Raw genomic sequence first — 26,091 nt, 5'->3', positions numbered from 1 at the left:
TTGAGTGGTCCAATTTTATGACAATTTTTTCAGTGGTTGTTAAGCCTCTGATCCTATAAAACCAGAGAAGGCTGTAGAGCACGGGTGTCAAACTCAATTGTGCCATGTGACATATCGTGATGTATCGCAACATTTTTGCCTGTGCAGAGCTGGGGTGGGCATGGCCTGCACACGAAGCATCTGACCCATGGGTCACCAGTTTGACACCTCTGCTGTAGAGCATTGAAGTAGCAAAGCCATGAAAGTCTGTCTCTTCACAATCAGAAGCAAGAAATCCACATTGTTTCATAAGTATCTTTAAGGGCATGCTTTACTCGGAAATTCATTCAACTTGGCTGAATCTTTTAATGTGAAAAAAATCCATTTTTTATGAAATGAGAATAATGTAATGGGATTTCCTTTAGGTCAAAGACAATTGTGGATAATGGTTTCTTGGATGGCAAGAATGACTCAAAAGCTGAAAGGAAGAAGCATACCTCAAACCAGGTACTGAGAAATACTGATCTGTTTGATATATGAAATGTTGAAAACCCTGGCTATGACAGAACAACAAAAGTACTGTACAACATCAGGCTGGAATAGTACATTGGTGTTGAAATACCACTGTTTCCCATAACTCTGATTTACTAAATAAGGGACCATATTTGGAATATTTAAGAGCTGATCCTTAGAGGCATTAGATGCATAATCCTCTGAATTAGTTCACATATTAAGCTAAAGTATGTTTTGTTTAACAATTTAATCAATAGTGCGATACAAGGGTGCTAAGTATAACCTGCTTGGTCTGGTTCACATGGACCAGTTTTTAAATGCAAATCTGCCCATTCTTCCTCCTTTGCTCTCATTCTCCCTTGTGTCCCACATTCTCCACCTTGTTTTGATTCCAGGCAATAGTACATAGTGTGATGATAAATCAAGACAGCTGTCCCCATGGTGAAAGAAAGACAGCAGCAGCTGCTGCCGCTCACTTGGCTTTTGATGGGGTGTCATTGAGCAGGCAGACTGGATTAGGAAAAGATTGTGCTATGTAAGGGAGGAGAGGAACAACTGGGCTCCTCAGCCTCCTCCTGTGCATTCCACAAGAGCTATTTCAAGGATTTGCGCTGTTTTAATAGAGACCAACATGGATCTGGTTCAGATTTTCCATGCCACCTGATAATGGCAATTATACAGTATATCCCAAGATATTTGGCTCTATGTGTTGGTGCTGTTGGAAGAAGGGTGATGAAAGATGCAGGCTGTTTTGTACTCTTACTCTTTATTAAAGTTAGGATAAAACAGGGCTCTGTTTTTCATTAACAGCTGCATTAGTATCAATGTTTATGCTTTGGTATCCATTAGTGCTACATGGCTTCGCATAATTAAAGTATGTCTAGATTACGTGTGACATAGATATTGAGCACAATACAGACAGGGATTTGTAATGCAGTATGGATAGGCTTAGCCAACAATGTTGATTCACTTAAGAGACAACTATAGGCAGATTGTATGTGCTTACAACCAAGAACAGGTCAAGATCTGCTGCTGTCCCATTGTTAAACTAAAATATGTTTTTGAATTAGCACGTTGTATGAAGCCAACCAGCCATTACAGTTCATACAATGTCATATTTTTTGTTGTTTGTTTAAATATGTGATCCTAAGCAAGGGTAGTTTGTTAAGCAAACTATGGCTTGCAACAGTCAGACTGTTTTGATAGGAATTCAAGGAAGGGAGACCGTTGAGCACAGATGCGTTCAGCATTTACCTTTCCCCAAGTAGTACCTGCTATGTAAAGAGTTGCTTATGGTATGAAACTATGGGGCCTGAGGTTTGGAGCAACCTATAGTTCTTGAAGAAAAGAATGCATTTCTACAAACATATATCAAACAAGCCTACACTACTCCTAACATGTCAGTATGCATACGATAAAGGCTCTGTTCACAATTTCTCAAAACAAAATTCTGCCTAATTTTGATATACCTGGATTGATCTTCACTGAATAAGCCTCAGTTGACCAGGTTTACTCAATATGGCAAGCAATTAATCATGGCTAATAAAACACAATGACTGGTTTACCAATATGCTAACCAAAAGCAAAATAAATTCATCTGATGTTGACTGTATCCACATATAACTAAGCCCAGAATCTTCAAATAATTAAAGTACTTAATAACTTTATTGATTCTGATCCTCTTGGAATAATGAACCACTTGGGGAACTATGACAGTATGTCCTGCAATGCTCTTAGCAGAGAAGAAAGACTAAGATGTCTTATGCCCTTAGGCATAGTTTGCTGGGTGTGTAAGTTTTATGCGCAAACACTGTGCCAACCTCAGAAAATAATTGTGATCAAAATAATTCTACCTAATACACACAGAGATGAATTTCTTTTGAATATATAATCTATTTTTCTGGCCCGGTTCCCATTGACTGGAACAAACTTACAGTATATTTCCAGACTATCAGATTCTGATCCTAATTGGTCGAGGGAGGAAGTCAAAAAAGTCAAGGTGGCAACTGCAAATAAACATCTAAGCCCTGCCCTTTTTTATCTGAAGAATGATTTTTTCATTCTGTTTTTAATGAAAAACAGGTGCACTCGGTATGGTACAGTTCCAGTCCTTTCCATCTGCTGATGAAAAAGTATTCCCAGGATTTAATAATAAACTAGGCAACAAGGGTGAGGACAGTTGAAATAACATAGCAGTAACCAAATTCTGGTTTGTTTGTTTCTTTGTTTTACTTTAGTTTAAGGCAAATGCTCATTTTCACAAGCTGTTTCTGGATGTCCCAATTGATGAACCCTTGAGACAAAGTAAGCAGAATGCCATTTTTTACGTTATGTTTTACTTTTGTAAGTCATGTTTTCTACAGGTAATCCTTGTTTGGTAATTGCTTTGGATAGCCACCATTCACAAATATAATAGTAATAAACAGTAATAAAAATTCATTTTCCAATCAATGCAGCTTTTAGGACAGCAAAAAGCCTTCAGAGTAAAACTGTTTACAGTCTGGTCAGTTTCAGGCAGAAGCTGCCAGTCTGCAGGCAGTTTCTAATTCACTAATTAAGTTCATAGATCTGAGTTTATTAACTTATCTTAGCATTTTTTAGGATCATGCTCTTCTGCAGAGAAAAGCAACTCAATAAAGGATAGCTTGTTTAAACAACCTCTTCCAGATAGCAAAAAGGGAAGAAAAAAATGGGTCATCCACAGGACACAGTATAAGACAGGGGTAGGCAACCCAAAACACTCAAAGAGCCACTTGGACCCGTTTTCCATTGAAAACAAAACACTGGGAGCCACAAAACCCTTTTGATATCTAAAATGAAGATAACACTGCATATATCCTTTTTTTACTATATATATATATATATATATATATATATATATATATATATATATATATATATATATATATATATATATCATAAAGGTAAAAAAGGATATATATGCAATGTTATCTTCATTTTAGATGTCAAAAGGGTCTCTCTCTGTGTGTGTGTGTCTCTCTCTCTCTGTCTCTCTCTCTCTCTCCCTCCCTCTCTCCCTCTCTCTCTTTCTGCCCTTAGTCTGCCAGTCCTCTTCCCCACTCTCTTTCTTTCTCTCTCTATTTCTCTTTCTCTCTCTTTCTCTCTCTCTCTCTCTCTCTCTCTCTCTCCCCTCCCCCCCCTCTTTCCCTCTCTCCGATCTTCTGCTCACCAGGCAAGCTGACTTCAGGCTGTTCTCCAACAAGCTCAGGGATAGGCAACCTCATCTCTTTTTTTTTTAACAATATTTTATTGAGTTTATATACATAAGGAAAAAATAGGAACAATACGGGTACTGTAAGGAAAGGGGATGGGGGGAAGGGAATAGGGGATTTAGGATAAAATAAGGATAGATACAATCACATATTTTAATAAACAAGCTACTGTCCAGATCATAATAATGAATAAATAACATACTCAACCATTTTTAAAATAAGCTTAACCATAGCCATATTACTAACAATTAATAAACAAATAAATTCATCTGTTTAAATAAACATGAATAATAAAATCTCAAAAAGTCCTGACTATCAAGATTTACAGATAAAAATCACTAAATCACTAAAAATAAAAATGTCATCAATCTATTAATTAAAACTCAGTTAAAAATCAATCATCTATTCTATTAAGTCTTTTTCAGATTCTAACGTGTCTCTAACCATTGATAAAAATTTTCCCAAGTTATAAAATAAACTGAGTCATCTTTTTCTTTCATCTCCAATGTTAATCTATCCATTTCTGCCCACTCTAAAATTTTAGTAATTATAGCCTGGTCAGTTGGTAGATTCTCATTTTTCCAAAATTGGGCAAATACTATCCTTGTGGCTGTTAAAACATGCAGTATCAAATAATCATTCTCTTTACCATAATTAGATCTTAATATTCCTAACAAAAACAATTCCGGTTTAAATTCTATCTGTATTTTCATCATCTTTTCCAACCATCTATGAATCTTAGACCAGTATTTCTTAGCATTAGGGCATATCCACCAGGCATGGTAATAAGTACCTGGCTGTTGTTTATATTTCCAGCAAGTATCCGAAACATTTTTAAACATTTTCGCTAAGCGAACTGGTGTCACATGCCATCTGTAAAATATCTTGTATAAGTTTTCTTTAAATGCTACCGCTTTTGTAAGCTTAATATTTTTATTCCAAAGTTTTTGCCAGTCTTCCAAATCTATAGAATATCCAAAGTTCTTTGCCCATACTATCATTGTTTCTTTCACTTGTTCTTCTTCCATCTTCCAGTTTAAAAGAAATTTATAGAGTTTCTTAATCAAATTCTCATCTGTTTTTAACAAAATTTTATCTAATGGAGTCTGACCACCATGTCAAGTCAACACCTTGTTGTTGAAGAGTTTGCCTGTCCTTAGGTTTTCCCTCTTTATCCAAAATATCTTTATAACTAACCAGTTTATCATAGTTAATCAGGTTTGGATAAGCAAATGCTTCCATTGTTGAAAACCACTCAGGTATTTTCACATATATTTTATGTTTGATTTTCTCCCATTCTCCAGCACTGGAGATGGAGAATCCACCAATGGGTTTAGACTGTATTCCTGCCCAATCAGATCAAGTCAGCCAAAGTTGCCACGCCCGTCCTGGACCATAGAGATCCCAGTCTTGACTTGATCTCGCCCAGGGCAGACGTGCAAAGTTGGCTCTTAGGCAGGTACAGTCTCCATTGGTGGATTTTCCATTTTCCATTTCCCTAGTTTGCTGAGCTGTGCTGTTTTCAGCACAGAATTTGGCTTTCTATTAGCAATTAGTCTCCATTCAGGAACATCCTAAATTCCCCAATTCAATTCCTGACTGGGGGGGGGGGAGAAAGAAACTGAGTTTTCCAAGGAAGGAGATCCTTCCTTACCCTTCCTCTCCCCACTCTGACAAATTGATCTCCCTCGGTCCTTAATTTTTGTTGCTTTCACCTGTGGACTAACAGCTGTTAGTCCCCAGCTGGTTCTGGCTCGGCCTCATTTCTACCGGAGTTTGAGGTTGCAGCTCCGGTGACTGGATACGAGCGTCGGTGGTGGAGGTGTTGTTGCGACGTGCCAGGATCTTCCTAGAGAATCCCACGCAGCTAGCTTTCTTTGGAGCTGCAGCTGCAGCTCTGGTGTTCGTTTAACCTTGTCGTCTCTTTTGCTTTAGCTAGTTTCAGGGACTACAATTGTCCTTTTTACAGCCGGAAGCGCACCGCGTGCCAAATGGCCACCGCCAATCAGCCGTTAGGTGGCTGATCGGAGGGACGCAACAATCTGTTTCTTGCTTCTTCGTTGTCTCTTCACCTAATTTGCCAGTTTGGGGAGTGGACTTTTCCCCCAAACAAGGGAGCACTCGTCTGGTTCCAGCATCTTCCCCCGGAGCCTCCCGGACATGGCAAGCCTAGCCTCCTTCTCCACGCGCGGCTGCCATCTTGGACCATGTGGTCCCGGAACCCGGTTCCACTCCATTGTATAGGGAAAATACTGGAGGAAGGGGCTCATTCCTCCTCAGTCTCGGACATTCTTACTCGTTGCCTGAGGGGGGGATTTTTTCCATTGGGGGAGGTGGACTGAGTCAGACAGTCTGGGGAGAGTAAATTCTAGGGCTCACCATCAGCAAGCAGGCCACCATTTTATGTTTCTTATCGCATGATTTTGAAAGTATTTATGTGCTTTAGTTTTCTCATACCATATAAAAGCATGCCAACCTAGTTGAAGATCATGTCCCTCTAAATAAAGCAATCTTTTATTTCTCAATACAATCCATTCTTTAAGCCAAAGCAGAATAGCTGCTTGATAATAAAGTCTCCAATCTGGAAGTCCAAAGCCCCCTCTATCCTTAGATTCTTGTAACAATTTACATTTGATTCTAGCTTTCTTTCTTTGCCATATAAATCTTAGAATCATTGCATTTAGATCATCAGAAAAATTCTTAGTAAGTTTAACAGGAACTGTTTGGAATAGAAAAATTAGCTTTGGTAAAATGTTCATCTTAATTGTCGCTATTCTGCCTAGGAGTGATAATTGAAGATTTTCCCACCTTTCCAGGTCTATTTTTATTTGTTTCATTAATCTCTCATAGTTATCTGCTTTTAATGTGGTATATTTTGCAGTTAAATAGATGCCCAAGTATTTGACTTTTTTAACTATTTGAAGGTTTGTCATTTTAGTAAGTTGAATTTTCTGTTTATCTGTTAGGTTTTTTGTTAATATTTTAGTCTTTTCCCTATTTATTTTCAGTCCAGCCACTTCTCCAAATTTCTCAATTTTCTGCAAGAGTTTATCGGCTGTTTCCAATGGCTCCTCTAAAATAAAAACCAAGTCATCACAAAGGCCTGTAATTTATATTTCTCTCTCTCTCTCTCTCTCTCTCTCTCTCTCTCTCTCTCTCTCTCTCTCTCTCTCTCATTCTCTCTCTCTCTCTCTCTCATTCTCTCTCTCTCCTTCTGTCATTGATTCTCTTAGCAACCATTTTACCAGAATCAATTATTGTCCCTAAACAAGGGATACTTGGACTATTTTTTCCACAGCTTCTGATATTAAGGTTATCAAGAGTTTTGCTTATGCCCGTATAATGGCTTCCTTCTTTGGCACACATATACACACAATACAGTTCTGGGTCATAGCCCATTCTATTTGTGAGTTTGCTTTCTCATATAAAATCCCAGTACATGAAGTCCCAGGTACACCTCATTTAGTGACTAACTCATTTAGCAACTATTCAGTTACAACAGTGGTGAAAAGAGTAGTTTTGTGACAAATCCTCAGACTTTTACAGGTCTGTAAAGCAAAAGAAAATTATAATAAAAGCATAAACAGAGTCCTGGTTTCACAGTGACTGCTTCACTTAACATCCAAATTGCTGGTCCCAATTGTAGTCACTAAATGAGACTACTGGTATTTATTATTGAATAACTCTTTCTACTCGATATTTATATATCAAAATATAGATTCTGAGACAACTAGAATATTTTCAGACTTTTTAATCTTTGGAAACGGTTTTCCCCTCTCACAAATACCTTTGAATTTGCAATATTTGTTTTAAGAAAATTATTTTAGACATATAGTGTGTGTTAGATACATTGCCTGGCCAGGCTGTACATATTCCCAGTTAGATAACATTACTCATGTGATCTTTGTAGATTTCACCTGTGCCTTACAGAAAGAAATTGTGTACCAAGGGAAGCTATATGTATCGGAGAACTGGATTTGCTTCAATTCCAAGGTCTTTGGCAAAGATACCAAGGTAAATAAATATAATAAATATAACATATTTAAATAAATAAAAAATGAATATAGTATATTGGCCATGCAGGCAAGGATAGCCAGGAAAATGATTGAAGCCTGGGAATCAGGCCTCTTGTCAGTTAACAGGAATTCTGAATTAACATCAGCTTATCAAATACTTAGGCAAAAAGGGCTTGGCAGCAGAAGAAAATGATAGCCAATCGCCATCAACACACCAATCAGCCAATAGGAAGGCGCCACATAAACACGACTCACAGAACAGCCCAAAGCATGTATTCCAGTAGAGAGAAATTCCCTGAAGATGGGCTCCAGCATGAGTCTGAAAACTAGGAAGATTAAATCTCTGGTCCTGGTGACCGACCCAAAATCGATCTTGCATCATTATCCTGGGACATGTATATTTGCTTTCATTCGTAAATAAATATAGTTTATGGTGTGTTCAAGTCCATTATACATGCCTAATTTTTAATCTCATATGTACACAGTTGATAATTGCAAATGTTAATGCTATATTGCAAGGGTCCCCAACCCAGGACTGTGGCCCAGTGCCAAGCCACAGCCCATTAGGAACCAGGCCTGCAGAAGTGGTGGGTGAGCACGCATACATGCATCCGCAAAGCTGCATTAATGAAAGCAGTATGCACACGCATGCAAAACCTCTCCTCCCCAACCGCCACCTCCGCCAATGTGCCGAGCCGAAAAGGTTGTGGGCCACTGCTATCTGGCATATGCACTATATAAGTAGAAAATCAGACAACTTTGTAGCATGTGAGTATTCAAAGGATTACAGTGAAATTGTTTCTATCGGCTATTTGACCAATATTTTCAATAGTAAATTCCCATTTTGTAGAGGCAAAACCCTAAGAAAGCAACAGGCTTTACTTCATTCATAAATTGAATTTCACTAGCACTGGAATAGGATGCAGCTTAAGATGTTCAGCCTGAGGCCATACCTGGAATACTGCATCCAGTTTTGGTCACCACAATGTAAAAAAGATGTTGAGACTCTAGAAAGAGTACAGAAAAGAGCAACAAAGATGATTAGGGGACTGGAGGCTAAAACATATAAAGAACGGTTGCTGGAATTGGGTATGTCTAGTTTAACGAAGAGAAGGATGAGGAGAGACATGGTAGTAGTGTTCCAATATCTCAGGGGCTGCCCCAAAGAAGAGGGAAGCAAGTTATTTTCCAAGGTGCCTGAAGGCAGGACAAGAAGCAACGGATGGAAACTAATCAAGGAGAGAAGCAACCTAGAACTAAGGAGAAACTTCCTGACACTTAGAACAATTAACCAATGGAACAACCTGCCTTCAGAAGCGGTGAATGCTCCAACACTGGAAGTTTTTAAGAAGAGACTGGACAGCCACTTGCCCGAAATGGTATAGGGTTTCCTGCCTGAGCAGGGGGTTGGATTCGGTGACTTCCAAGGTCCCTTCCAACTTTTTTATTACTATTATTATTATTATTATTATTATTATTATTATTATTATTATTATCTCCCAACTATAATGTGTGTTTCTTGCTTTGTAACAAACTACAGTTAAATTCTGCCTTAGCATTATATGAAGATGCAGTTTGTATCTTTAGTTATAAGCATATCACTGTTTCTCCCCTGTGATTTTATTCTCAGAGAAGTGCTCAGCTTAATTGCATTTTTAAAAGTCCTTTCCTTCATGGCAAGTTTTTGAACTATTTATTTGGTTATAACAGTGTCAAGAAGAAAACAAATACATGGAGTGCTTCCCAGCTGGATATAACCAAAATGAGATTTAGCTGAATATTTTGCAGCATTAGAAAACTGCTTAATTATATAGAATTTTCCCAGTCGTTCCTTTTTATGACATTTTTAATCAATGTGCCTCCATTTCCTAATGATTAGCATTGTTGTAACTGTATTTTTGGGTGAAATAGAGGTCAGAACACAATGTAGAGGAACCGCATGTGTTAAAACCATATTTTGTGTATTTTTAAATGATAAATACAAAGCAGGCAATGCATAACCAAAGTAGTTTGCAGGCCTCTTGCATTCATCACAGATGGAAACACAATAATTTTAAGCCCCCTGAAAATAACATCCATCTATTTTACATGTTTTATTATTTTTGTCTTAATATAATATAGGCATCAAATTGGCACTCAGATTAGCTTAAATCTGAAAAGATAGCTATCTGGCTTTATCTGAAAGTATCTAGGCACAGCAGAAATTACATTATAAACACCAGTATTCACTTCTTTGCTTGGGCTCTGCTGCATAACCATCAATATTGTTGGTTAAATTGACATCTTCATCTTCTAATAATCATTATACTTTCATTTTAGATTAGTATACCTGTGTTATCCGTAACACTAATAAAGAAGACTAAAACTGCCCTTTTAGTGCCAAATGCTCTTATTATAACTACAGTCTCAGATAGGGTAAGTTCACATTTACTACATTATTTTGTTATGGTGGTTGTTTGTGTTTCTGTACTCCTGTTCTGGGAGTATAATTTGGAAATAAAAATTGGGGACTATGTGAACTAGAAATCCTATATTTCTGTTTTACAGTTGTGTTCTACGCTCCTTCAAAACATCATTCCCAAATATGGGACGTGGTACTGAATATGATTACATAATAAATAAAGATAAAGAATTCTTAATATAACATGTTGAAGCAGATCTTGCTCAGGCAAAATGTGCTAACTTGATGAAAGTCTTGGCATAAAGTAACAGTCCAGAGAGCCTCTCATTATGAAAGGCAGATTATTAAAAGTCAACTGAGTATGTGGGATTGCATGTGATATGTAGATTCCTCAGATCCTTAAGTAATAATTAATGAGATATACTTTAGTAAGAATAATAAAGGCAAGTTCTACCAGTCTTTGCTGCTTTTAAATAACATTTGTTGGTGGTTTTCTTTACAGTACATGTTCATCTCTTTTCTGTCCAGAGACACTGTTTACAAATTGTTAAAATCTGTTTGCAGTCATCTAGAGGTAAGTAAAACTTTCTTCAGATCCATAAGTCATACTGTAAGTGCAAGGAAAAGTCAACTGAATGAAATGGAATGGAATAGAATGGAACAGAACAGAACAGAATAGAATAGAATAGAATAGAATAGAATAGAATAGAATAGAATAGAATAGAATAGAATAGTTCTTTATTGGACAAGTGGGATTAGACACACAAGGAATTTGTCCCTAGTGCATAAACTCTCAGTATATAGGCAAGCAACAAAGTTAGATAGTCATAAGATACTAATAGGAAAGATGGTTACTTTTTCAGCACCATGTCATAATCCTGAACAGTGGCTAAGCAAATTCTACCTGTATATGTGTGACTATTCTTAGTATTACTTAGTTAATCCTAGTCCAACTGTGTAATTTTTAAAATTGCACATTTCAGGATGGCAACAGTCCTAATCCTTCTTCCCTAGAAAATAGTTTCAGAGCTGATCGGCCTACAACATTACCCCTGGTAAGTTTATTTTTGAACAGAAAAGCATTTATAGTGCAGAACTACATTAGAATTAGCTTTTTTATAAAGTAAAAAAATATTTTATTAATTTTATTTATGTACTGGAATTTTTATAGTTTCTGAAGGCTCTGAGTGGGTTATGTCCTGCCATAGAAATTTAATTATTATCATAAAATGTCAGCAGACATCTACTGGGTATCTTATTCAGGATAGGTAGATTAATTTTCATTGTCCCCCCAAAAATTTTGAATATCCATATCTTCAAAACTCTTTGGAAGTACAACAAAGAGGAAGTGGTGTGGACAACCATAGGCAAACTGTCCCACAGAAAGAGACCATGAATGGGACCTCCCAGTTACTGGATCCCTGTAGATGGCATTCCCTTGACGGAAGTACCCTTAATAAAATTTGTCTGCCAGCTTTTATTGCATGGGCAAATTCAACCTGAGAAGGTGGTGGTTTCAAAGATAGCCAAGTGCTGAGCCATGTAGTGCATGTTACAATATTCAGCCATGAGATGACAAAAGCATGAATTATTTTTATTTTTTATGTGTTAGATTTCTATGCCATACACCAAGGTGACTCTACACCATATACAATACCTCAGAAAAGGGCACAACTGATGTACATGATGTAATTCTCCTCCTAACATGTACTAGAACTAAAGTCTACTTTACCAGGGGCATGAAATTTATCCTATATCATCTGTATGCATATACATATTCACACACATAAATATATAGTTAGGCCCCCAAGTCAAAACTGATACATGATGATTCTTCCAAGCTGAGTTCTTCATTGTTTGCGTATCATAGACAGAAACTTGTCAAGCACTCAACTATCAGCATCTACCATACATTCAGAGAACTATTAGGGAGAGGCTATTTTTACCCTGCTTTCTCTCAACACAATCTCTAGACTGAGTTGTCTCTTATTCCTCTGGAATGCACCCTTTGCCACCTGAGAATCCAGCTATTACATTCCATCACAGAAACAATAAGATTAAGTAACATCTGCACAATTCTTCAAGCTCTAATATTCTTTCCTATCAATTTGCAAAGATGCAAAAGAAATTATATTATGTGCAAACTAAATTATTTGAAATAGCATGGCTTGATGAAAATCAATTTCTGACTTTTATGCACCTGGAAGCTTAGTCTCCAATCCACCGTCTTATTGTTCTACCCATTAGGCTAAGATACACTTTGGCTGCAATTGTAGGAACAAGATTGCACAATATTTCAGGCTGAAAGCCGCCTTCAGTTTTGAATGATATGCTGGAGGACACACAAGAGTAGATAGGATTGGGGGGGAGGGGGAAAGCAAATATAATTAAAATTCAAATAATGAAATGTATTACATTTAATGTATTTTAATTAAAAGAATGTACATTTTTATTTATAACATTAAACATAAGTTGGTCCTGAAGCCTCAAGCTGTTGTATCCCTATTGTATATATGTAACTAGCAACAAGCCTCACTGTGTTCTATAGAACATGTCTGAGTAGACATATATAGGTTTGTACTGAGGACATTCTTATTGTCATTGTTTTCAACTTTGAGGGTTGTTGTTGTTGTTGTTAATTGCGAAGTCGTGTCCAACCCATCGCGACCCCATGGACAACGTTCCTCCAGGTCTTCCTGTCCTCTACCATCTTCTGGAGTCCATTTAAGTTCATACCTACTGCTTCAGTGATTCCATCCAGCCATCTCATTCTCTGTCGTCCCCTTCTTCTATTGCCCTCAATCTTTCCCAGCATTAGGCCCTTCTCCAGTGAGTCCTTCCTTCTCATTAGGTGGCCAAAGTATTTGAGTTTCAACTTCAGGATCTGGCCTTCTAAAGAGCAGTCGGGATTGATCTCTTCTAGGACTGACCTGTTTGAATGCCTTGCAGTCCAATGGACTCGCAGGAGTCTTCTCCAGCACCATAGTTCAAAGGCCTCAATTCTTTGGCGCTCAGCCTTTCTTATGGTCCAACTTTCACAGCCATACATTGCAACTGGGAAAACCATGGCCTGGACTATACGCACTTTTGTTGGCAGGGTGATGTCTCTGCTTTTTAGTATGCTGTCTAGATTTGCCATAGCTTTCCTCCCCAGGAGCAAGCGTCTTTTAATTTCTTGGCTGCAGTCCCCATCTGAGGTGATCTTGGAGCCCAGAAAAATAAAATCTGTCACTACCTCCATTTCTTCCCCATCTATTTGCCAGGAATTGAGAGGGCCGGATGCCATGATTTTGGTTTTCTTAATGTTGAGTTTCAAGCCAACTTTTGTACTCTCCTTCTTCACCCGCATCAAGAGGCTCTTTAGTTCCTCTTCACTTTCTGCCATTAGAGTGGTATCATCTGCATATCTAGGTTGTTGATATTTCTCCCGGCAATCTTAATTCCAACTTTTGATTCATCTAGCCCTGCCTTTCTCATGATGTGCTCTGCATATAAGTTAAATAGGCAGGGCGACAGTATACAGCCTTGCCGGACTCCTTTTCCAATTTTGAACCAATCAGTGGTTCTGTGTCCAGTTCTCACTGTTGCTTCTTGACCCGCATATAGGTTTCTCAAGAGACAAATGAGATTGTCTGGTACTCCCATCTCTTTAAGAACTTGCCACAATTTGTCGTGATCCACACAATCAAAAGCTTTTGCATAGTCAATGAAGCAGAAGTAGATGTTTTTCTGGAACTCCCTAGCTTTCTCCATGATCCAGGAGAAATGTTGGCAATTTGATCTCTAGTTCCTCTGCCTCTTCGAAATCCTGCCTGTACTTCTGGTAGTTCTCGATCCACATACTGCTGGAGTCTAGCTTGTAGGATTTTAAGCATAACTTTACTAGCATGTGAAATGAGTGCAATGGTGCGATAGTTTGAACATTCTTTGGCATTGCCTTTCTTTGGAATTGGAATGTAAACTGACCTTTTCCAATCCTGTGGCCACTGTTGAGTTTTCCAAATTTGCTGGCAAATTGAGTGTAGCACTTTTACTGCATCGTCTTTTAAGATTTTGAATAGCTCAGCTGGAATACTGTCACCTCCACTAGCTTTGTTGTTGCTCAGATTTTCTAAGGCCCATTTCACTTCACATTCTAGGATGTCTGGTTCAAGGTCAGTGACCATCTCATTGTGGTTATCTGGGACGTTAAGCTCATTCTTGTATAGTTCTTCTGTGTAGTTTTGCCATCTCTTCTTAATCTCTTCTGCCTCTGTTAGGTCTCTGCCATTTTGGTCCTTTATCATGCCCATCTTTGCATGAAACGTTCCCTTCATATCTCCAATTTTCTTGAAGAGATCTCTGGTCCTCCCTATTCTGTTGTTTTCTTCTATTTCTTTGCACTGTTCATTTAAGAAGGCATTCTTATCTCTTCTAGCTACTCTCTGGAATTCTGCATTCAATTGGGTGTATCTTTCTCTTTCTCCTTTGCCTTTCGCTTCCCTTCTTTCCTCAGCTATTTGCAAAGCTTCCTCAGACAGCCATTTTGCTTTCTTGCATTTCTTTTTCTTTGGGATGGTTTTAGTTGCTACCTCTTGTACAATGTTGCGAACTTCCATCCATAGTTCTTCAGGCACTCTGTGTATCAGATCTAATTCCTTAAATCTATTTGTCACCTCTACTGTATATTCATCAGGGATACGATTTAGTTCATACCTGAGTGGCCTAGTGCTTTTCCCTACTTTTTTCAATTTAAGCCTAAATTTTGCAACGAGAAGCTCATGATTTGAGCCACAGTCAGCTCCTGGTCTTGTTTTTACTGACTGTATAGAGCTTCTCCATCTTTGGCTGCAGAGCACATAGTCAATCTGATTTCTATGTTGACCGTCTGGTGATGTCCATGTGTAGAGCCGTCTCTTGGGTTGTTGGAAAAGAGTGTTTGTTATGACCATCGTATTCTCTTGACAAAATTCTATCAGCCTGTGCCCTGCTTCATTTTGTACTCCAAGGCCAAACTTGCCTGTTATTCCGGTTATCTTTTGGCTTCCTACCTTAGCATTCCAATCCCCCATGATGATAAGGACATCATTTTTTGGTGTTAATTCTATAAGGTGCTGTAGGGCTTCATAGAACCGGTCAATTTCATCCTCTTCAGCACCAGTGGTTGGGGCATAGATTTGGACTATTGTGATATTGAATGGTTTGCCTTGGATTCGAATTGAGATCATTCTGTCATTTTGGGGATTGTATCCCAGTATTGCTTTTCCTATTCTTTTATTGACCATTTCTTCTGAGGGATTCTTGCCCACAGTAGTATACCTGATGGTCATCTGAGTTAAATTCACCCATTCCTGTCCATTTCAGTTCGCTAATTCCTAAGATGTCGATGTTCAGTCTTGTCATCTCTTTTTTGACTACGCCTAGCTTGCCTTGGAGAAACCTATATGCGGGTCAAGAAGCAACAGTGAGAACCGAACACGGAACCACTGATTGGTTCAAAATTGGAAAAGGAGTCCGGCAAGGCTGTATACTGTCGCCCTGCCTATTTAACTTATATGCAGAGCACATCATGAGAAAGGCAGGGCTAGATGAATCAAAAGTTGGAATTAAGATTGCCGGGAGAAATATCAACAACCTAAGATATGCAGATGATACCACTCTAATGGCAGAAAGTGAAGAGGAAATAAAGAGCCTCTTGATGCGGGTGAAGAAGGAGAGTGCAAAAGTTGGCTTGAAACTCAACATTAAGAAAACCAAAATCATGGCATCCGCCCCTCTCAATTCCTGGCAAATAGATGGGGAAGAAATGGAGGTAGTGACAGATTTTATTTTTCTGGGCTCCAAGATCACCTCAGATGGGGACTGCAGCCAAGAAATTAAAAGACGCTTGCTCCTGGGGAGGAAAGCTATGGCAAATCTAGACAGCATACTAAAAAGCAGAGACATCACCCTGCCAACAAAAGTGCGTATAGTCCAGGCCATGGTTTTCCCAGTTGCAATGTATGGCTGTGAAAGTTGGACCATAAGAAAGGCTGAACGCAAAAGAATTGAGGCCTTTGAACTATGGTGCTGGAGAAGACTCCTGCGAGTCCCTTGGACTGCAAGGCGTTCAAACCGGTCAGTCCTAGAAGAGATCAACCCCGACTGCTCTTTAGAAGGCCAGATCCTGAAGTTGAAAATCAAGTACTTTGGCCACCTAATGAGAAGGAAGGATTCACTGGAGAAGAGCCTAATGCTGGGAAAGATTGAGGGCAATAGAAGAAGGGGACGACAGAGAATGAGATGGCTGGATGGAGTCACTGAAGCAGTAGGTGTGAATTTAAATGGACTCCAGAAGATGGTAGAGGACAGGAAGACCTGGAGGAATGTTGTCCATGGGGTCGCGATGGGTCGGACACGACTTCCCAATTAACAACAATTAACAACAGCTTGCCTTGATTCATGGATCTTACATTCCAGGTTCCTATGGAGAAAAAATCTTTACAGCATCGGACTTTCCTTTCACCACCAGATATATCCACAGCTGAGCATCCTTTCGGCTTTGGCCCAGTCGCTTCATTCTTTCTGGCGCTACTAGTACTAGCCCTCTGCTCTTCCCCAGTAGCATATTGGACACCATCCGACCTGAGGGGCTCATCTTCCAGCGTCATATCTTTTTGCCTTTTAGTACTTTCCATGGGGTTTTCATGGCAAAGATACTGGAGTGGTTTGCCATTTCCTTCTCCAGTGGATCACATTTTGTCAGAACTCTCTGCTATGTCCTGTCCATCTTGGGTGGCCCTGCACAACATAGCTTATAGCTTCATTGAGTTACGCAAGCCCCTTTGCCACGACAAGGCAGTAATCCATAAAGGGGAACTTTGAGGGTACAAAGGAAAATAACAAATTGATATTTAATATTTAATTGGCATTTCTGATATATTCTGATACTTTCCAGGATTTCAATCACGATTTCTCTGAACTGGATGGCATCATACAGAGACGTAGACAGGAGATGGAAGAATCCAGCAGCACTGGTTCTCAAACCCCAGAATTGGAACACTTTCAAGGTTTGCGTTTAAAAAATTGTTTTTTGACTATCCTACAACCTTTTAGTCCAGACATTTGAAACACTTCAGTAAAGATGGAGAAAGCAAACATGGTTTAGATGTAGCAAAGTACTTCACTGGCTTTTTATTGGTCTCAAAACTGTTCAAGTGATCTACACTTGCTTTTAGTATGTTTCTTCTTCTCCAACAGATCACCATGAGTCTGATAACCAGTCTCATTTCAAATGTTCCAAGACAGAAATGAAAGATGTCCATAAAAATGTACAGTCTAAATGTAGACGTGATGATCAAATCAGGAATCTTTCAGGAAACAGTAAGTAAATCTTGTTGTATTTCTTTGGTTTATCCCATAACCGTGCCTGGAATAGTACAGTTTCTTTTTTGTCAAATATTGATTGGTTCACTGCAATATCTCCATTGATGGATTGGTAGAAACATTTCTGATTTGACTGAAACTGGAAATTCTGCCTACAGGATGCAATTCAAATTTTGTATCTGCTGACCTTCTTGGCCATAGCTGGGTTTTTTTGTTGTTGTTGTTGCTCTATTATTTTTGTTGTTGTTGCTCTATTATCTTTTGTTGTTGCTCTATTATTTCCAGTGCTTCCCTTGATCTTCCTTGTTTCTAGGTGATGTTTCTTAATTGCGTATACTTTGGCAATCTTGTTTTTCATTTTCTTTCTTTTTCGTCTGTTCTAGCTTGCTTGCATCTGATCTTAGCATGCTGATCTTATTTTCCAATCTAATGTTTATTTATTATTAGTGAGGGGGGTTAAGTATTTTGATATGTCAAGTCATTATTTAATTCGGCTTTTGAAATACAGTTCTGTAGATTGAAAAGAAATGATAAGGTATGTGTATCTAAATGGAACATGTAGGAGAAAGGCAAGAATAAGGCATTGGGGAAAGGATGCCTAATTTATAGCTGTGGGAATAACAAAAGGACTGTGACTTCCTATGTAGTCTTCCAATTTCCTTTAGTTTATAGCAGGGAGTCTACATATGCCTGCAGATCAATTTCTTAATCACAGATTGTAGCCTTGAGTATTTTTGGAATTCATTTCTTTGCCTCATTATTCTGAACATATTTCCATTCAGATCAGTTTACATTTTAGAATGCATCTCCCATATGGTGAGATAACCTAATCTGGCTGATATATTAATCATATATTTAAGCTATAAATTTTAATCAAGACTTTCTGAGCTTTAAAAGTGTCCAGTTTTACCATTTCATGCTGTACAATAGACAAAGCTAGTTAATCTTCATTAATTAACATTAAATTACAACGCACATTAACAGACTTATTTATTATATTTCATAGGTGGGAAGAAAAAGAACAGTCAATTTGAATCTCCTTGTTATTTTGCATTTCTAGTCTCCCACTATTGTATGTGTATAGCTGTAGTCTTTTCAAAGGCTAGGTTGATTTATCTTTTTATCTCATAGTTTCTTCAGGAATCCTCGGATCTTTTGACAGAATGAATTTTCAATTATTTATGTCGGTGACTCACATACTCATTGTTTATGCAATTCTGTAAGTAGTTGAATCATTCCCTCAAATTACAAAGCTAAGCATAGAACTGAGAGCATCTTTCCTGGGATATATTTTCTGAAAGTTGGATATGCGGCAGCTAAATAAATGGTTTCTGAATTTCTTTTTCTTACTTGCCGCACACAAATAAAGATCTGAATATGTTCCACTGTAAATGTTTCCACTGGGGAAAATGGAAGGAGAAAAATGCAATCTCTCTAAATTACTCTGAGTTGTGTTATATGGATAACAAGCTTATGTAGTTTCCAAAAGCACTTTGTCAGACTCCGGAAAGTAACTGAAAAGAAGATTGATGGATATTTTCAAGGTTTATGGGCAAAGCAGACCAGGCAGCAACATTGAAAATCAAGTAGCAGATAAGGGGACTTGTAAAGCAGGGCAAATTTCTGAAGAAACCCTGTTGAATCGGGCAAGAATATGGGTCAGGTTATTTACTGCTGGAACAGACAAGACTCAGCTCACTAACATTTGCTTTTCTTGTTGGTCCCACGAGGGCTTTCTCTTTCCCTATTGAGGCTCTCTTAAGAAGCAATATCTCCAAACTCCTTCTGAATGTCTGATTACACAGATGAGCTGAGCTAAATTGGCACAGGATTTGACAAAGCACGGTTAACATTACCTAATTTAGTGTAACGGGAGCTTTGATATTGTACTAGGTTTTCTATATTGCAGATGAGTTTATCTTATGTGGGCATCATCTGTTTATGTTCTTTTTTCTTCTACATCTCTCTTGCAGTGTTTTTATCCTCATATGTTCCACATTCTATTTGCGATATAAAGTTCATCATTTAGAAGAGCAACTTGTATCCATGGCTTCTACTGTGGATCCACATATGAATGAGTAAGTTTACTTTTTGTTGAAATGCAGCATCTTTTGTATTCTTTTCTATTTCTTTTTTTTTTTCAAATAAACTTGAAAACAAAAAAGATGATGTGGACTAGCTGAGAATCTGAGAATCTCACAGTGGCCAAATACAAGCAGGGCATGAGAATTTGAGAAATATATTGCATTGATTCTAGAGATAAGTCATTTGAATAATAAGTTTTCCAAGAAATCCTTGGGGAGAGGATTTTATCAAAAATCTGAAAGTCCAAGCATGTAATATCTCACTGATCAACCATATTGACATTCTTGCTGTCATTCTGATCTTTTTCTGGTGCCCATATTTATTCTTTTTTAAGCAAGCTTGCTTTTTTTAAGTTATTTATTTATATTTATTTGACTTACATAGCCACTCATCTCTCATACATGACTCTAGGCAGCTTATGGTAAATTAGATTTTAAAAATACATAGTATAAAAACACACAGCAGCCAAGCATAAAAAATGTAACTCAATAAATTCAAGATACAGTGAGCTGTATCTCATAGGGCCCATATCCCACCTAGCTAGCTTTTGCTATTTCAACACATTTATTATTGTTGTTGTTAATTGGAAAGCTATTAAAATAGACTGCTCAGTCTGGTTTTGCACCTTACACTGTATTTTTACATTACCTTTATAGGAAACTGGCTTTTTCTTTATCATTTTTTGAAATAAGCCTTTTTCCATATAACAAGCAGTCTGAAACTTATGATCTTTCTAACAGATCCCCCATCACACACACCAGATTCAGTGTTCCACCAACACAGGCTCACATGATCACATTTTGAGCACTCACAATCATCCTGCATTTATGACCATTTGCCACATGTGATGTCGCATGTTTGACATGTCTGAACTAGAGGATCCATGCCTATTGGAATAATACTAATCTGCATCTTGAATGTGAAAAAGGATGTGACCACCCTCATTTCTAGGGTAACATATTTCAGGGAGTAAGGTCCACCACCATTGAAAAGCCCCAGCCCTCATCCCACAGACCTTGCAGAATGAGGAGACCCTTAATAGGCCCTCTGTAAATGATTATCCTAGCATGGCAGATTATATCTTGCCTGGTCTAATATAGCACAGCACTGCATATGACTTCTTTCACCTTTACATTAACTATTTTAATCCATCCAATAATGGTTTTAATAGTCATACCATCATTGACTCTCGCTTTCACATTCAAAACTTTGAGGAATCGGGGTGTCCTTTTGTACAAACAGTAGATGGTAGCTATGGCCCATAAGGCATTTGCACATGTGCATCTAATGTGTCAGTTGTTCCCTTTTCTAGATTGGGAGCCCCTTCAGACAGTCACTCATGCCTGAATCATGTTGCAATTGGATTACTGTAATGTAAAAATTTAGCAGGTGAATACTTTTCTAGCATGAAGACAGTAAAGATATTCTTTACTGAATTTCTGCAAAAATGTCTGCTACTGAAGTTATAAGATCAGAGTTAGATTTTATATGTGTAAAGAATCTAATTGTACCCCGACTGTGTAAATATATTGGGTAATGTTTTATACAGTGTTTCAGTGCTCTAGTGTAATGCTAACAAACCCTATGCAAAAAGAAATAAAAACCACAGCTCATAATAACTAAAGTAAATGTATGTTAAATTTCCATTTGCAGGCTGATATTTCCATGCAACAGCTTCAATGTGCTTATAAATGAATATTCACATTCTTATAAATGACACCTTCAAGCAATTATTTTCAAGCTTCACTCTTAACAGCCCTGGTGTATTCCTAAAAAGATAAACTTAAAACTTTATTGTAGTCACAGACCAAAATAAAATGGAACAGCTGTATAGGACCCATAATTTACTACAAAAACCACTATTAATAGGAGCTTTAATATCCACCCAAATACTCTATTCTTTAAATTGGTGCCTCGAGTAATAAGTGGAGTAGAAAAACTTGGCAATAGACTTTGATGTTTAGGTCTTGCTTATCCAAAAAATAACAAATATAAAATTATCTAGGAATAATGGGTTCTTACAATTACCTTTCTAAAAGTTACAATAAAACAGGGCATATGCTAGAGTTTCAGTGGCATCGCAGCCAGAAGACCAGGTTCTGTTGTCATAGAAGATGTTTGTGAATTTGCCTTCCACTGCTTATGAAAACAGAGTATTAAGATGGTAAATGTAAACATTCTGTGATATTTAGGGTTTGCTGCTCAAAGTATTTGCTGGCTTAGGGTCAAGATTGCCAGCCACAATTTTTGTCCAGTTTTTAACATCATCTGTTGTTTGGTGGTACAGTCTTCGGTTACTCATAGCCAGTTCTTTGAACATCTTTACATTTCCAAGGTGATGTAAAAATATCAGTGAGTATTAAGGCAGTGAGATCCTGTGAATAGAAAATCAAATTTAGATGTAAAACTAAGATCTTAACCTATGACCTATATCTGCTTCATTAAAGCAGCTTCTATGAAAGACCACACTGAAGATACAGCTGGGCACTTAAAACAGTTTTCTCAAAAATTTGGATCAGATAATCTCCTAGGTAGTCAATTACATCTGCATTACCTAACACCTGAGCTATGAGTTTAACAATAAACATATTAATTCAATAAGGGTGTAACTGATCCTTTTGGCTTCAAAAAATGACGTGTTAGCTGAAATCCACTTTTGGCCATTTCGAATAGCATAAGCAATATGCTTATTTTTACACTAATTTGTTGAATGAAAAAAAATCACACCCAGTTGTTTAAAGCACTTGCTCTACAAATGCTGCTTATTAACTGTGCACCTGAGCTGTATTTTATTTTTTTTAGAGAAAAATCATAATCTTTGTTTTACCAAATGTATTTCCATCTGTCAGTCTCTACAGTAAAGAATTTGGGTTTGTAATGGCCTCTCCTTCCCTCTATCGAACAAGAATTTCTGCATGTAACACTGACACTATGCTGTGAAGGCAGCAGTAGAAATACTATTTTAGTTAAAAATGCAACCATATATTATTTGAACTTGATTAATTATGTGCCATTAAGTCAGTGTTGAGTTTTAGCAACCTCGTAGATAGAGTTTCTCTGGGATGGTTTTGCTCTTATTGGGTCTTTCAGGTCTTTCAATAGTATTTTAATTTATGAAAGGCAAATATAAGCAGAACAAAGATACATCCTTGTTTAATTCATTTCTTAGTGAACTATTCCCGAGATAGTTGTATGAATTGTCCCTATCCCTTTTCTCCTCTTTAAGTGACCTTATATTGTTCAAGAATATGTCAAGATCAGAACAAATATTATGACATGAACATACATTACTGATAGGTATCTTATACCATGAAGTTGCTATATTCAGTGTGCTTCACCATACAGGAATAAACTTGTCTTTTCTGCTGTGTTTCAGTTTTATTATGTAATTAGATTTTTAATTTATTCCATCTGTAATTATACACTGTCTCACTTTCTCAACCCATATTCTCTATTTCAGACATCCAATACAAGATGGTTTGGGATATCACCAAAAATTTAATGTTGACGGTCTGTATGCAGAGCTAACAGCTAATCTTATCAAACTGGAAAAGGTAATTGGAAAGAATTGCTAAACTACAGAAAGCAAAAATAGTTGGGAGACTTCATGCATATAAAGATGGAGCTGGGATTTATTGGGCTGACAAGATAGTTGGTTAAATATCTTTTAACTGGATTAGAACAAAAGAGGTCAGAGGGTTGAAATCTTTCATAGTTGTGTAGAAGATATTTTGGTAGGGGTAGCTGGCCTAAAAAGCCACATAATGAAATAATGCTAATAAAACTTTCTAAGATAAATTCCATAAAATTTAAGAAAATTTCCTAGAAGATTTTCCTCCCCCCATTGTCTCAATTAGGCAAAAAATCTACCCACAAAAATAAAATCCTTTGAAATTTTGTCTGTCCCCATACTGTATACCAGTGATGGTGAATTAATGCCATGTGTGTCAAAGGTGACACTCTACTCCAGCATTCCCCAACACCGAACAACTCTTCTTGCTAGCAGCCCTGTTCTCATTCAATTTTCAGAGGCTATGGAGTCTGCGTAAAAATGGAATAATAATGATGATGATGAAGATGATGATGATGATAAAGTTGGAAGGGATCTTGGAGATCATATAGTCCAACCCCCTACTCAAGCAGGAAACCCTATACCATTTCAGACAAGTGACTATCCAGTCTCTTCTGACATTCCAACAGAGTCAAATTATTTTTTTTTTAATTTTTTTATATGCCATTCCCAAAGGTTGTGCCATCACTGCTGAATACCAATAACATTCTGATCCCAGAAACAGTAATTCTTCTTCACAGACTTGAAAACATCCAGTTAAAGCATTTTAGGCCTCTTCAGTTAATCTGTTTTTCAGGTCAGCTTATATATAGTCCTACTTGCATGATGTCTCTTCCTATGCTATAACTTATATGAACATCTGCTGGGCAACCAAGAAGCCATACAATTCATTACATTTTTTGTAATGATGAAGTCACTGTTCTCCAAATGTTGCAATAAGGCACCTTGTCCATACTAAGACAATCCAGAGACGAGAAAGGACTGTTGGTCTAAATCAGGGGTAGGCAACCTTGGCTCTTTTATGACTTGTGGATTTCAGCTCCCAGAATTCCTGAATCAGCATGGCTGATTAGGAATTCTGGGTAATGAAGACCACAAGTCATAAAAGAGCCAAGGTTGCCTACCCCTGGTCTAAATCACTGCTGTAGAATTAATAAGCTAGATATAATAGTTTTAAAAATGTAATCCTCAGTGAGCCACAGTGAAAGAAAGTATTCCATTTTAGGTATGATGCCTATTCAACAGCTCATTTCTTGTCCTTGTAGCAGCTAGTTTTATCTATATAATGTGTTCTGTATTTTTTTCCTCCAAGATACAAAGCAATTTACAGAGGCTGCTTGAAGACAGTAAGTGAACTGCTGTTGCCTTTGGATTACTTCATTCGCACTTCATTTTTTCTCTAGATAAGCAGCTCTGAAGATAATATCAGGCTTAGCCAATCAAGTTATGTGTACTTGAGCTCAGTACAAATTCACAGCTCTTGTGCAATAGCATCTGTTTTATCAGAAGACAATCCATTTCCTTGTTTACACTGATGAATAACAGAGGATCCATCTGAGGCATTATTATTGTGATCCTGACTAATTCTGCCGACTGCCAGCAGTTCAATTCTGAATGGCTCAAAGTTGACTCGCCCTACCATTCTTCCGTGGTCATTAAAATGAGGACCCAGACTATTGGGGGCAATATGCTGACTCTGTAAACCACTTAGAGAAGGCTGTGAAGCATTTTGAAGCAGTATATAAGTCTAACTGTTATAGCTATTGCTGTTATATTGCTTAAACTTCGCATAATTTCATTCTGAACTACTGTATTTTAGACAATATGAATATACACAATTTGCTGTGCAACTATGTCTGGAAAACTTTATAGCTTGTATATGCTTGTATTTGAAACATTTTAGTTTCCTTCTTCTTTTTTTTCCTACCCAGACAGGAAGGAAAGTTTTGAACATATCCAGAATGGCATTAGCTGGACACTATAAATTTAATTTTGTGAATTGGGTAGCCTTTTGATTTGATCAAGTTCTTTCTGGTTGGATCTGGCATGTGTCCACAGAGTTGCCAAGTTGAATCTGTGCTGCATGCTCATCTGCAATTAAGTATATATTCCTGTTTTACACAGGATCATGAATGCACACATGTATGTATACCTATACCAACCAAAGCCTTCATTGGTAAAGTTTTCTATCATATCCAGGTACAATTAAAGCACATCAGAGGATTTTTACAATCAAATCCTAATTCTATAAAGTTGCCTCAGACCAAGTTAGTAACATGGTGAGTCATGTGAAATTAATCAGAATGTGTGTGTGTGTGTGTGTTTCAATGATTGTTGACTCCTGTCTACTGCCTGGACTCTCCTGGCAGTTTTCTGAGGTGGTTTGGCTTTGCAGCCTTCCTAGACTGAGAGAGAGAGAGAGAGAGAGAGATTGTTCCATGGTCATCCAGCTGGCTTTGTGCCTAAGGTGGGACTAGAACTCATGGTCTCATGGCTTCTAACCCATAGCCTTAACCACTATGCAAAACTGCCTATATTTACATCTTAGTTAATCATTATTTTAGAATTATGTTGGTTTTAATGGATCACTGATATAATCATTTGGATAAGTTATAGCCCTATTTTCTACTGGAGTTTAAATATAGCCCAATAAATGGATGGCCTGAAATCTGTTCATTCCTATTCCAATTATGCAATTGATGTAATGTTTTTAGATAAAACAGCATAGTCATCTGCAAAACTAAAATGGAAGATCAGATTCTAATATAGACTTCATTATAGGAATCTGGATTATACCAACCAAACCAACTGATAAACTTGTAAATTTGACACACTTTAAGTTAATTATAAGCCAAGGGTTTTTACTTTGTCAAACTCCTTATTTTTCCTTTTATTTTCAATATACTGTATATCTTACCGTATTTAGGTATTGCAATCTGTCATATTTGT

The 26,091-nt window shown here is 37.5% G+C and overlaps 1 protein-coding gene across 2 annotated transcripts in view; it reads left to right on the top strand.

The window, feature by feature from the left end:
• The window catches only part of GRAMD2B (GRAM domain containing 2B), a 53,029-nt gene extending 28,360 nt beyond the window's left edge, over positions 1-24,669 (top strand). For both annotated transcript variants that reach the window (XM_039334167.1, XM_039334168.1), the window contains exons 3-14: positions 405-486; positions 2,730-2,796; positions 7,636-7,739; positions 10,061-10,156; positions 10,645-10,716; positions 11,126-11,197; positions 17,059-17,170; positions 17,361-17,483; positions 18,618-18,705; positions 19,460-19,564; positions 23,032-23,125; positions 24,455-24,669. In XM_039334167.1, coding sequence (XP_039190101.1) covers positions 405-486; positions 2,730-2,796; positions 7,636-7,739; positions 10,061-10,156; positions 10,645-10,716; positions 11,126-11,197; positions 17,059-17,170; positions 17,361-17,483; positions 18,618-18,705; positions 19,460-19,564; positions 23,032-23,125; positions 24,455-24,496 — 1,057 coding nt within the window. In that variant the 3' untranslated portion in view covers positions 24,497-24,669. The remainder of the gene's footprint in view (positions 1-404; positions 487-2,729; positions 2,797-7,635; positions 7,740-10,060; positions 10,157-10,644; positions 10,717-11,125; positions 11,198-17,058; positions 17,171-17,360; positions 17,484-18,617; positions 18,706-19,459; positions 19,565-23,031; positions 23,126-24,454) is intronic.
• The last annotated feature ends 1,422 nt before the right edge of the window (positions 24,670-26,091 follow it).

This window comes from Crotalus tigris, unplaced genomic scaffold (genome assembly GCF_016545835.1).
Source record: "Crotalus tigris isolate CLP2741 ecotype Arizona unplaced genomic scaffold, ASM1654583v1 scf7180000017628.32516253702:7417878, whole genome shotgun sequence".
NCBI classification, from domain to species: domain Eukaryota; kingdom Metazoa; phylum Chordata; class Lepidosauria; order Squamata; family Viperidae; genus Crotalus; species Crotalus tigris.
The sequence above is the reverse complement of the archived record's forward strand: the minus strand, read 5'-3'. Positions and strand labels throughout refer to the sequence as shown.